This window comes from Siniperca chuatsi, linkage group LG20 (assembly GCF_020085105.1).
Source record: "Siniperca chuatsi isolate FFG_IHB_CAS linkage group LG20, ASM2008510v1, whole genome shotgun sequence".
Taxonomy (NCBI): domain Eukaryota; kingdom Metazoa; phylum Chordata; class Actinopteri; order Centrarchiformes; family Sinipercidae; genus Siniperca; species Siniperca chuatsi.
Window position 1 is genome coordinate 2,634,736 of NC_058061.1, and position 11,457 is coordinate 2,646,192.

General features: G+C 40.8%; 2 protein-coding genes across 3 annotated transcripts in view; both read right to left on the minus strand.

Annotated features, from left to right (window-relative positions):
- Positions 1–3,542, minus strand: part of waplb (WAPL cohesin release factor b) — a 32,864-nt gene extending 29,322 nt beyond the window's left edge. The window contains exons 1-2 of one of the 2 annotated variants that reach the window (XM_044178502.1): positions 3,211–3,541; positions 1,917–2,410 (exon numbers count right to left, since the gene is read on the minus strand). In XM_044178502.1, the coding sequence (XP_044034437.1) occupies positions 1,917–2,388 (472 nt within the window). In that variant the 5' untranslated portion in view covers positions 2,389–2,410; positions 3,211–3,541. Of the gene's footprint in view, positions 1–1,916; positions 2,411–3,210 lie in introns of both variants that reach the window. The other variant, XM_044178503.1, reaches the window with a different exon arrangement.
- Positions 3,543–4,008: 466 nt separating this feature from the next.
- On the minus strand, positions 4,009–7,677 carry LOC122867878 (E3 ubiquitin-protein ligase TRIM35-like). Its single transcript, XM_044179284.1, has one exon. The coding sequence runs from the start codon at positions 7,244–7,246 to the stop codon at positions 5,852–5,854; it is 1,395 nt and encodes a 464-aa protein (XP_044035219.1). The 5' UTR covers positions 7,247–7,677; the 3' UTR covers positions 4,009–5,851.
- Between the last annotated feature and the right edge of the window lie 3,780 nt (positions 7,678–11,457).

Genomic DNA, 11,457 nt, shown 5'->3' on the forward strand with positions numbered 1-11,457 from the left:
CAAACTCAGGTTTACCAAAACAAAACTCAAAATTTCATATTTCCTGACATACGGGTTGTACACTGAAAGCCCACAAGCTGCAAGCATTCAATATACAATGACTTATTTACAGAGCCTGCAAAATAAACTCACTGCTTAGTCAAAGTATCGCTCTTAATTATCTATGTAAATTTTGTGGATTGATTAAAAAGACTGACAGATGGGGACATAAGCTACTATCTTTACAGTATATATGCTGCTGTCACTTTGCACACCTTTAGAATATATTATATATAATTATAATATGGACAACATTAAAAGCTTAAATTAGTTTTTTCCTGGTATTTACAGTTAAGTGACTCACAATACTCCTGAATATAAACATCAATCTGAATAGTCAGCTCCACAATATCGGCATTCTTTATCGAAAGTTACTTGGTCAAGGATTTTGTCATATTTACTGAGTAAATATTGGCAGCCTTGGTAAGCAGATAACATGGCTGTTGGTGGCAGTGTTACAGTTGAACTTCGGTGGCTGGCTTCCCTTCAATATGGCTCAGTGTCTTAACACTGTGGAATTATCACTCTGAGCTGAAGTGCTCACTAAGGCACAGCTTGTAGTTCAGAGTCAGTTGGAGTGGATCGCGCCTCTGGCAGGTGGCCAGCGGCGTTCACGGGAAGCTGAGGACAAGTCAGGCTGAAAGCGAGGACACTGACTGTGACCGGCTGTGAGAGGAGAAACAATAAAACCGATTTCTGCAATGCTGTTCGCTCAAAAATGAAATCACTAAAAAAAAAAAAAAAAAAAAAAATCAAAAAACTTAAGAACAAACACTCATGGAAAACACAAGCCCTTGCCAATTGTTCTTGAAGCTTAAATAATTTTACACAAAGCTGCACAACACGCGATCAACACCCCATCAATCTTCAGATTTGTGCTTATGTGTGTTACGACGGCTGTCTACTGCTCTGATATCGCTCAGTGAAAACTGTAGAAGTTTTGAGGCCTTTAGCTTCAAAGGGGCTCGCATGGAGACAAACGCAAAGTCCACAGGAGCATTTAGTTTTATAGAGGTCACTAAGTTTGTCATCTGAAGACCCAGAATTCAGTTGGCATCTGTGAGCCATCCGATTCCATCGCAAGATTAACAATGATTTTTTAATCCGCATAGGATTATTTTTTTCGTGCCAAACGTAATGTGTGCGGTTAACATGAGCCTCAGGATGCTCGCCAGACTGAGCCATCGTATCGGCCCATCCAAGTTTGTTTTCAGTCTCTTTTGAATGAAAATCCAGACTCGTACTCATCCTGACCAGATGTGTTTTCATTTTGATGGATAAAAAAAAAAGTTAAGGGAGGCTAAACCTTTTACAACTGACAGAAGCCATTCAAAGTTGGCATTTAGACAATAGATTCAAGGAGACTTTTTAGTGTCTCCATTATATCAAAAGGCATTCAAAAACAACCTGAGGAACATTCAAAGCATTACATTTCAGCCCATTCAGCGACCGCACTGCAAGAATATTTCATGTTGCAGTTTCTAATGTCATAAATAAATAAAAAGTTAGTTTCCAAAAGGAAATCTGGGGGTGTTATGTGCTTTAAACAGCAATCGATACGTTGCTGTTCTAAAAATACAACAGCTGCCATAATGACTTTGCTTGGTCATTCACTGTTTTTTATATAAATCTGAAGTGAGTATCTTTGAGGGTTTTTTTTTTTTTTAATGTTGTTAAGATTAAATTAGTACTGCTAAGACAACACTTAGAAATCTCGTAACCTCTTATGGGCATCTATCATTATTTTGACATTCTATAGATTAAACAATGAAGCAATTGCATTAATTAATAGATTATCACTCATAAATAAATAAATACAGATGCAGTCCTAGTCCAGATCTGCCCAAGCTTAAGGTTTCTCAAATTCTGTGTATTACCTATGCTGGCGCTGCTGGTGTTGAAGAACTGAGCTGTGTCCTCCATCACCACGGGCTGGTTCCTGTCATTGGCCAGCCATGACGCCGAAGCATGGGATCCTCTCTGGAGGCTGGACCTGCTTCCTGTGTCCAGAGAAATGCCCGGCCTTTCCGCTTGGGGAGGCTCTGCTGAGGCTGGCTTGGAGGGCGACGACTTGTTGCCACTGCGAGATGACACCGGCTTGGATTCCTCATCGCTGTCGAATCCAAACGGATCCTCCATGCCATCCCCTGTTGGACGGGGCCTCTTGTAAACCTCCAGGACAGAGTTGTTCTTGGGAGCGCCTATGCGCTTGGAGCCCACCTTGGCCTTGTAGGTGGTGTCACCCCATTTGGTACTAAGGGTGCCTCTCTTGGTGGACAGAACCTCATCAAACTTGGACGTGCCCTCTCCTCCCTTGCGGCTATAGGTTTTACCGAATCTGGATGTCATTGTTGCATCTGGGTCATATTCTCTAAGACAAGAGGACAAGGGAGCAGAAGGAACGGTACATCATTTAACTGTTTATAAGAAAAATGTTCAAGGACATCATGGATGTGATTCCCCACATTAACCTTTTTTTTTTAAACAGTTTTTCCTCAAGAACTAAGTTTTTATTTAAGCTTACAAACCTAACAGCAGTAGCCAGTGTCAGTCATGTTCACTGATCAACTACTAACAGAATCATGGATTTAATAAATATTAGTCCACAAAAGATCGGCCTCTTAAGTTTTTATTTGCAAGCAAACAATAAAATCGGTTAATTTATATCATCGATTAATCTAATTTCATTTATAATAATAGTTAATATAGAAGAAGCGTAGCTAGGTGTGAGAAATACTAGCTAACAGCTTGAGCACTTCTCAGCCAGCTGGTTTGACAAAACAAGGCTAACATTAGCTTGAAAGCGAGCTAATGGCGCTAAGTTACTGCTATCAGCACTAGCAGAAGAATTAATGGAAACACAACAAAACCCACTGGTTGAGACAAATCAGTTAGTGTATCAGTGTAATTACGAGACGAGATATGTGTTACGTAGACATGTAACACATTTCCCTAAGTCACTATTAACGTTAGCTCTAGTTTTAGCCGCTAGCATTAGCAAAAAAACTCAAGAGGAGACAGGAGCCGTCACTCCAGCAAACTGCTAGCTTGAAGCTAACAGCTAACAATAACTACAAACCGACGTCGTGTCGTGCCGCAACCAAAAAGTCCAAACACAGACCATTTTCTACTGGTAAATGAACATTGACTGTTATCCGTATTTCCACTTACTTGGTGAGCTAAAGGGCTGATCCGCATAAAACACACTCCAGACCCGAAACGGCCGTTAAACTCGCACAGGACCGGGCCTGCTTCCCTGATTCAAGCTGCCCTGCACAGTATAAACAAGGCCGAGCAGACGCCGTTAACGGCAAATCAGCGGGGTTGAAACACAACGGAGAGCACCGCAGACCCACACGGTTGAGAAAAGACGCAGTTTATAACCCCATCCAACGAAATCGACTCCTATTTTCAAGCTAAATCGCACTCGATTGTTTCCTCCGACGCGACGAAGGCTTCCATTGGACTCCCCCGCTGCGTCAAGTTAGCCGGAGATAGCAGAACGTGACCGGAACTTGATAATCTATCCTTACAAATTAAAACATAAACTGGAAATCATACGGAAAGAACATTCTAGCTAAGCCAAGTTGGCATGGACGTATATTATTATTATATTATATATATTGCAAAATGTGGATTTATCGTAGACCCCTTCATCTACATATGAGTCAATGTCACGGTGATGCATTGCTTTGCTAGGTTTTTGGCAGGGTGTTTTTTTTTGCCGAGTTTTGTTTTTAAAATTATAACCGGAATTGCTCTTACGTAGTATTTCGACCTTCACACTAGTGGCTTCATCAATCTTATCATTACAAATGCCGCGTTCAGGTGCTCGCATTAAACTCGTAAAAAGGTAAATTTCAATGACAGAATGTAAATGCGGCATTAATAATTCTGCTGCTCCTAGAGAGAAATAGGAAAAATGAATTAAAATCAACAAATCTAATGGGGGAAAAAAACATTTTTGAGTTACTGTGGAAAGTGTGTGTTTTTATTTCTTTGCTGGGAGCATACTGTTGAAAATCTCAAACATACTTTTTGACATGATAAAAAAAGACGGTCGTGAACTCCCACAACCTGTCAGTGCTAAGTTTACTGAAAAAGCAATGTTCAAACCTTCATCGGGTATTAAACTTACAATATGCAACAGCAACATCATTATACTGGAGCCACAGGCTGCAACCACAACTAAAAAACTGATTAAATCCATATGGTCCATAACATTTAAGCTCAACAAGATGAGACTGGGAGGGAGATCAAACAACAACCAATCCAAATATACTATCCAAACTAGAAATCATTTTCATAATCAGCAAACAAGTCATACAGAAAATTCAACATTTCAATATCTATTTATGAAGACAAATACAAAAGCAATGGAATTATTAAGGAAATATTTAGCCTGATACTTGACAATATATCAGGCTATAAAAATGTCAAACAAGCATGTCCTCGGAAAATGGAAGTTTTACCAAAACTACATCATATTATTAACAATTCATCATTCAAAATAGTCAATCTCTGAATGAAACTGCCATGCTCACTGAGTTGCAGGATAACGCTAAATTGTTTCTTTGGCACAATTGAATCTGAAATAAAATCTATTTCCCAAACAACAAACTTCTTTCTTCCACAGATATGTTATTCATACAGAAACCATTCAGCAATAAACTACATCACTTTATTTGTAATATTCTCAAAAGGATTTTCAGTGCGATGAACACTGTTCCTCGGTTATGCATTACATCAGACATAACGTTTTACACGTGTAAAAAAGAAAAGAAAGGAGGGAAGACCTCATTAAACCAAGCATGTCGGTGTGTTTTTGAAAAGCTTTCTTCACACTGACAGCTTTAACATTACCTTTGACACTAAACAGTGACTGGGAGACATTAAAAACACAAGCACTGGGTTGTCCACAGCCTAAAAGTGTGGATGCTGGGACAAATGTTCATACATTACACTTGAAGTAAGAACTGTAGAAGTATAAACTGAACACTACATGATATTAGCAAATACTTTTCACTGTATATGTTTAATGTCAAAGTTCATAACACTGAAGGTAAAACTGTTGCTTTCTGATGTGGCTCTTTTGCTAGAAGGTATTTTATTTCGAAACTGTTAAAAACACACAGTCAGTTGCAAGTTTATTAGGTACATCCAGCTAAAGCTAATTCAGTCTACAGCAACATCTCTGCACTAAGTCCTACCTTGATGAAGGTTATAATGTACAGTTTGTGGTGAAAAAGCTGTTGATTCAACTGTATGGTAATCTTTGGAGGTTGTAGTTTGTGGTGCTGTTGAACTGTATTGTTTTACACTGACAGGTGTTTCTAATATTTTGTCCATCCCAGTTATATCACTGATGGTAGACTACAACTAGTTTTAGCTAGATGTACCTAAAAGCATCACATTGAATGTACATTTGACTTTCAGTTTGCCCTGTGGGCCGCTGCTTCTCTCTCTTCTCTCTGCTGTCCATTATGTGCACATGTGCATGTAAAAAATGTCCCCTGACCAGGTCATTTCTATGGAAACGACAAGGCACAAAGCATTATGGGGCGTTTTTGATGCCATTGACTCCAGACATAAATTTTCAGTCTGTGTTCTATGAATACATGCTAGGTTTGCATACTTGCATTGCTCATACTACTATTTCTATACGTATTATGTAGCATGAACAGTCTATAAACGCATCATTTCCTGTTTCTAATCTTATTTCTTGTAGCCTCACATACTTAATGCATAACTGTCATCTTACATGTTGAGAAACTGTAGAAATGAAAATTACATGATAACTGATAACTGATCTCTAACCTTCCACTGTTACAGAGACCTTTACGGGCAATATTTTCAGAGGGAGTGCGTTCTTGGAGCAAAGGTATGGGCACAGTTTCTCAGTGAAAGTGTGTGTGAAGGTGTGTATGTGAGTGTTGGTATCAGGATCAGAAAATGACAGCTGTCCTTTGTCCCAGTCCAGATGAACTCTGATCCTCTGGAGCTTCTCTCTGACTGGAAGATCAGTGTATTTATTTGTTGGGGAGTATGCTCTGTACCCAACATCATTGAAGTCTACACTCCACACTGTAGACCCCACGAATCCTTGCCTACTAATAGACTCTGGTAACACCCCCAGTTCCCAGTCTTTGTTGTCTCCGACTTCAACATCCCAGCTGTGAGTCCCTGAGGTAAATCCTGAGCCCAGAACAGATTCCCAGTACTCAAACCTCTCTGGGTTTTCGGGAAGCTGCTGTCTCTTTCCTTGTCTGACACTGGTCAGATCTTCAGACAGAATGAGTTCTGGATTGGCAGTGTTTGGATCCAGAATCACAGGACTGTAGGAGACCATGTCCCTCATCTTGTTCCAGATGTTGAAGGTTAGATTGCCCAGGTGTTTGGCCTGGTCTATCAGAGCTCCTGAGAGCAGCTGTGGATCATCCAGCAGGGGGCGCTGCTGGACTCTTTCCAGTGCAGCCTTGTAGTTCTGCAGGAATGAGACGTCCTCAGCTCTCAGCTCCTTCTCTGTGGCTCTCACTGTTTCTGAAAGAGCTGCTATCTCTCTGCTCAGAGCTTCAAACTTCTCCTCCAACATCTGACTCTTCTGTATCTCTTCCTCCCTCAGAGCAGCCATCCTGGCCTCCTCTTCCTCTTCTAGAAACTGGTGAAGCATCTTAAAATCTTCCTTAATCTGCCTCTCTGTGTGTCGGGCCTGGACCTTGATGTGTACTGCTGTTTTATTAAAGTTCACTTTAACGTCATTAAAAACCTTTAACTTGTCCTGTAAGGGTTTCAGGGATTTCTGGAGCTCCTCTCTGTGATCCTGTGCGGCTTCCTCGATGGGTCTGAACCTGTGGTCAGAGTGTATTTTCGCGTCTCGACAGACGACACACACTGGCTGCTGATGGTCCAGACAGAAGAGTTTGAGTTTCTCAGAGTGCAGATGGCAGAGTGCCACAGACCCTACTGAGGCTCCCTGACCTCTCTCTCGTAAAAAGGTCTCACACAGGTTCTTTAACGCCAAGTTACAAGGTGGATCACTCCACTGAGATACTGTCCGACAAAGTGGACACTCTTGGACTTGTTTCCCTCTCCACCAGCTCTGCAGACAGCCTTTACAGAAGCTGTGGCTACATGACAGGAGGACAGGATCTTTGAAGATGTCATGGCAGGCAGGACAGCAGAAATCCTCCTCTGAGCTAGAAGCCATTTTCCTCTGAGTGAAGCTGAAAACACAGCAGGCAGACAGGAGATAGTGCCACTCCTTCCTCTAGAAAGCTCCCACACAGTTACTTTCACTTTGAACTGGGAATTTTTTTTTTTAAACTCTTACTCCATTTGTGAAGTCAGCTGCTGGTGTGAGTGGTAGTATTCCAGATTTTCCAGTACTCCCAGCACTCCCTCCTGAAGCTCTCCTTTGTCAGTGGACGTCTGATGTTGACTGAAGGTGAATTTTATGGTCTCGTGGCGTAACAAGCTGCATTTCCTTGTTTGTCTCTGGTGAGTCACACAATGGGCGGAGCTCTGAAGGATCACAGCACTTCTCTCATATTGCTCACTTTGAATTGCAGGTACTGTCTATCACATATACTACCACCACTTCTTTTGCCAGTTACATTTTGAGGGGCTCAAAGTTTATCCTGAGCCCTATATGTGATTTAAGCAACAACATCTCTGGTTAAGGTTAGGGGAAAAATTAGTTTTGGTTGAATCTTAACAATGTAAACAGGTTGTGATTCATGCCTCAAGTTATTGCTGACTTTTTTTGATATTTAACCATCTAACCATGGTTACGGTTAGTCTTTCCCTAACCTTAACCATGTGCACAGTTTCATCATGCAGTCGCTACAAGCAGATATTGTATTACAAGATCGGATATTGTGGCAAACAAATGAAATAGGTTGTCACTGAACATTTTATTGATGCGTTCAACATTTCCTCATTTTGTTGATAAAAACTGAATCTGGGTGTGAATTAGTAGTATATAATTAGGAGACAGGGTTGCATGTAACTATTAATATCCCTATCTTGTCTCTTATTGTAAAACATATGTTTTTTATTATATTTAAATATCTTCTGAATCCCTGAATGATTTAATCAAATACCTCTCGAAATTATATCTTAAATTATTATAAAATTATCCCTGCTGCTTGCATTTTCAATTTTACTGGAAATAAGTTTAATTACTGAAGCTAAAGACACTCACTTCACTGTGTCTCTGAGGTGTATTCGAACAAATGTAACGGATGCAAAAATAAATGCACGTCAGCTCTGAATGGTTCAAACGGACGCTGAGATGCAACCATGTGACTTGAAAATGTTTCAACATGAACAAAAAACTTGCAGTTAAACTGAGTCAACTACACCTCAAAAAGAAGAGGATCTGATGGAAAATAAGAGAAATAACTGGACGTTCTGTAACCAGTCGAGCTGTCTCACAGTCGGAGAAGGATCTACAGCCACGTCACAGTTTCAGCCAGCTTTGTTTTCTCACGTAGTAATCGTATTGATCCTCAAATTGACCTCCATTACAATCTCTGTGTTCTCTGGAAGATTTGTAACACGTTCAATACAAAAAAACAGGCTTTTCTCTGTTTTTGTGGAAAAATGTGTCTCCGTCTCCTTGTTTTTGAGCAGAGGTGGAGAAATGACACCGGAGCTGGATGGCTGGTCCTCACCATTGGCCACAGGACCTGAAATGATCCCAGTGCTTGTTGACATGCATCCTGCTATGGCTGTCTGTTTCTTCGGGGCAGTCAGGTCATCTTGGCATCGAGCCTTGCTTCTTCAAACCTCAAAAACCTGTTACTGCGGCGCTCTGAGCCTGGCTGAAATCCCTACGTGGCATGCTGCGGCCCCTGTGCCAGCACCGGCCTTCCTGCCAGCCAATAGACTGCCGTTACTGTAACATGAGGGGTTCAATATTCTTACAATAAACAACAGATCTGAGTTTTTCACGAGGACGCAAAAGCTCCCTGCGCAGGCGTCGGATGTTGAGAGCCTGGCAGAGCTTCACGGTGGCACCTGCAGTGTTCAGGCATCCTACAGTTTTGAAGAATAGGCTGGCACAGGGGCTGGCACAGGGGCTGGCAGTGCCTTCTTTTAAAACAATTAGGCCTTTGACACTCAGCAGATAGCAGCTGTAGGATCAGCTCTGGCAAAGACAGAGAAGAGGGAGGCCAAATGACTTACCACCCCAATCGACTCACTTTTTTGAGATGATGGTTCAGAGAGGAGAGGGGCCTCCTCCTCCTCCTCCTCCGCTCTTTGCTTCCATTTTTTTCATAAACACCAAGTAACCAACCTAGCATGTGACTTCATACTGATTATTCTTTATTGGAAACTAGATTGAGAATACTGTGAGCAGAAGACTCTGGTGAGATTTTGATCACTGCATGTGCAGTTTTAGAACAGGATTCAGGATTTCCTGTGCTGTGAGTTTTGTCTGGCACCACTAGATGCCAGAATTTACACATAATCTATCTTTGTTTCATTCATCTCTTCCCTTCTCATCTTGTTGCATCTCTCATCTTCTCCCTTTGTCTTTGTTTACTTTTTCTAGTCTCCCTCTCTTTTCATATCTTGTGATGTCTTCTGTCTCTTCTCACCTCTTTCCCTCCTACCTGTCCTTCTTGTTGTCTTATTATATTCGAGTGGAAGGGACCTTTGACTTTTTTATTTCTTTATTCGGTAGACATGACAGAACACATGTACAGTGAGACGAACGTTACATTACAAGACTCACAGACAGACAAAGTGTATGTTTTAGCTGAATTTGATAGCAGTGCAGACGTTTGTGTATATGTGTGTGTTTGAGTTAAAGATGGGAATTTTATTTCTGTGTGCATTCGTGTATGGACAAGTTGTATATACAGCTATAACAGAGAGAAATAATGCTGATAAATGATCAAATAAATGTGAAACCTTTAGGCTTGAGTAATCAACACAGCTTGCTTCTGTATTAAAAGCCTGTAAGGGGACCGATGTACCGAAGATTTGGAGAAGGAACCGTAGTGCAAATGACAGATTTTAGGACAACAAACTGTAAATACCATTTTAGATTCATGGACTTGAGAAGAAACTCTTGAGTATTAATACTTTGTACAAAAGGGGCTTGGTTCCGTCTGCTGCATGATAAATATATAAATATAAATATTCTTAACCCGTCTCCCAAGTTGTGAGTTGCCAAGTAGCCATACGGCTACCATCTTTGTTTGGATTAGTTGCAACATGGGAAATGGGTTTACATCTTTTTTTTATCTTGTTAAACAACCTTCTTGGTTTTTCAAACATCGCTGGGTATTTATCTTCCATCTTCCATAATTTCAGAACAGGTTTGAAACGAAATGAAAAGAGAAGACTGACAATAGCACAAGACTGGTTTTCCGTGAGGAAAAATCGAACTAATAACTTATGATATGTCAGAAAATTGTAGGTAGTAAATAAATCAATGAATGAAAAAAAAGTGGAAGAAATTAGCAAAAATAAATTGTACAAGTGAAAATTGTAAAGCTGTATGTCTGCTCATTTCAAACTACAGCGGCATGTTAGTTTGGCTTTTTGGAGCTTTAATTCAAAACAAAAACTTAAAACAAGTCTGATTCAGAACTTTATCTCAGCATGTCTGTCACAGGCTCTCAACATCACAAGGTGACGACTGTGAACGCAGCCTGTCTGTTTTTACCTCCACCTGTTTACTCTGTAAAGCTCTGTAAAGAGCCCCCAAATCATCCTTCAGAAAGAGCCACTATCCACACACTGAAATGCTTTTCCATTGAAATGAATTCAGGCTCACTCAGTCAGAAACAACACACACACACAAACATATAGACACACATAAGGCGAGTTACAGCTCGTGGGAAGTCCCCTAGTTTTGAAATGCTATACCAGATGCTGTTTCCTTCTCTGAGGGTGTGTGTGTGTGTGTGTTTACTTTGCAGATTTTTAGATAAATTGTTCCCTCCAATGAGAAATTTGTGTCACCATTTAAACATATTTACAGTAACACACGGATATCAAAATCATCTTACAGTAGGCCTCAAAAAATACAATGTTGGCGAGAGCATTTCCTGTCATGTCACATTTTCAGTCCTGCAGACTGAAGTGAATGAAGACCTTCCCTGTGCACCGGGATCTGGATGAATATGAATATCCTACCAGAGTGCCCTCAAGCAAGACGCAGAATTCCTACTCGCTGTCCTTCGTTTGAGCTGACTGCTGACATCCCTGTGGAAGGAAGCTTTGTTAAATGACTCTATATTGTTTTTGGGAGACTGCATTTACCATCATCCTTTGCAAAGAGGGGGTTGAACTCTGCAGTGGATTGGTTGGAAATCTGAATCAAGTTTTCAGCAATAAGACTGTGAGGACATGTTTTCTGCCTTCAAAGTAAAAGCGGTGGGGGAAACATCACCTACAGTT

Coding starts and splice junctions, on each gene's coding strand:
- LOC122867878 (XM_044179284.1), bottom strand. CDS start 7,246: ATGGCTTCTAGCTCAGAGGAGGATTTCTGCTGTCCTGCCTGCCATGAC.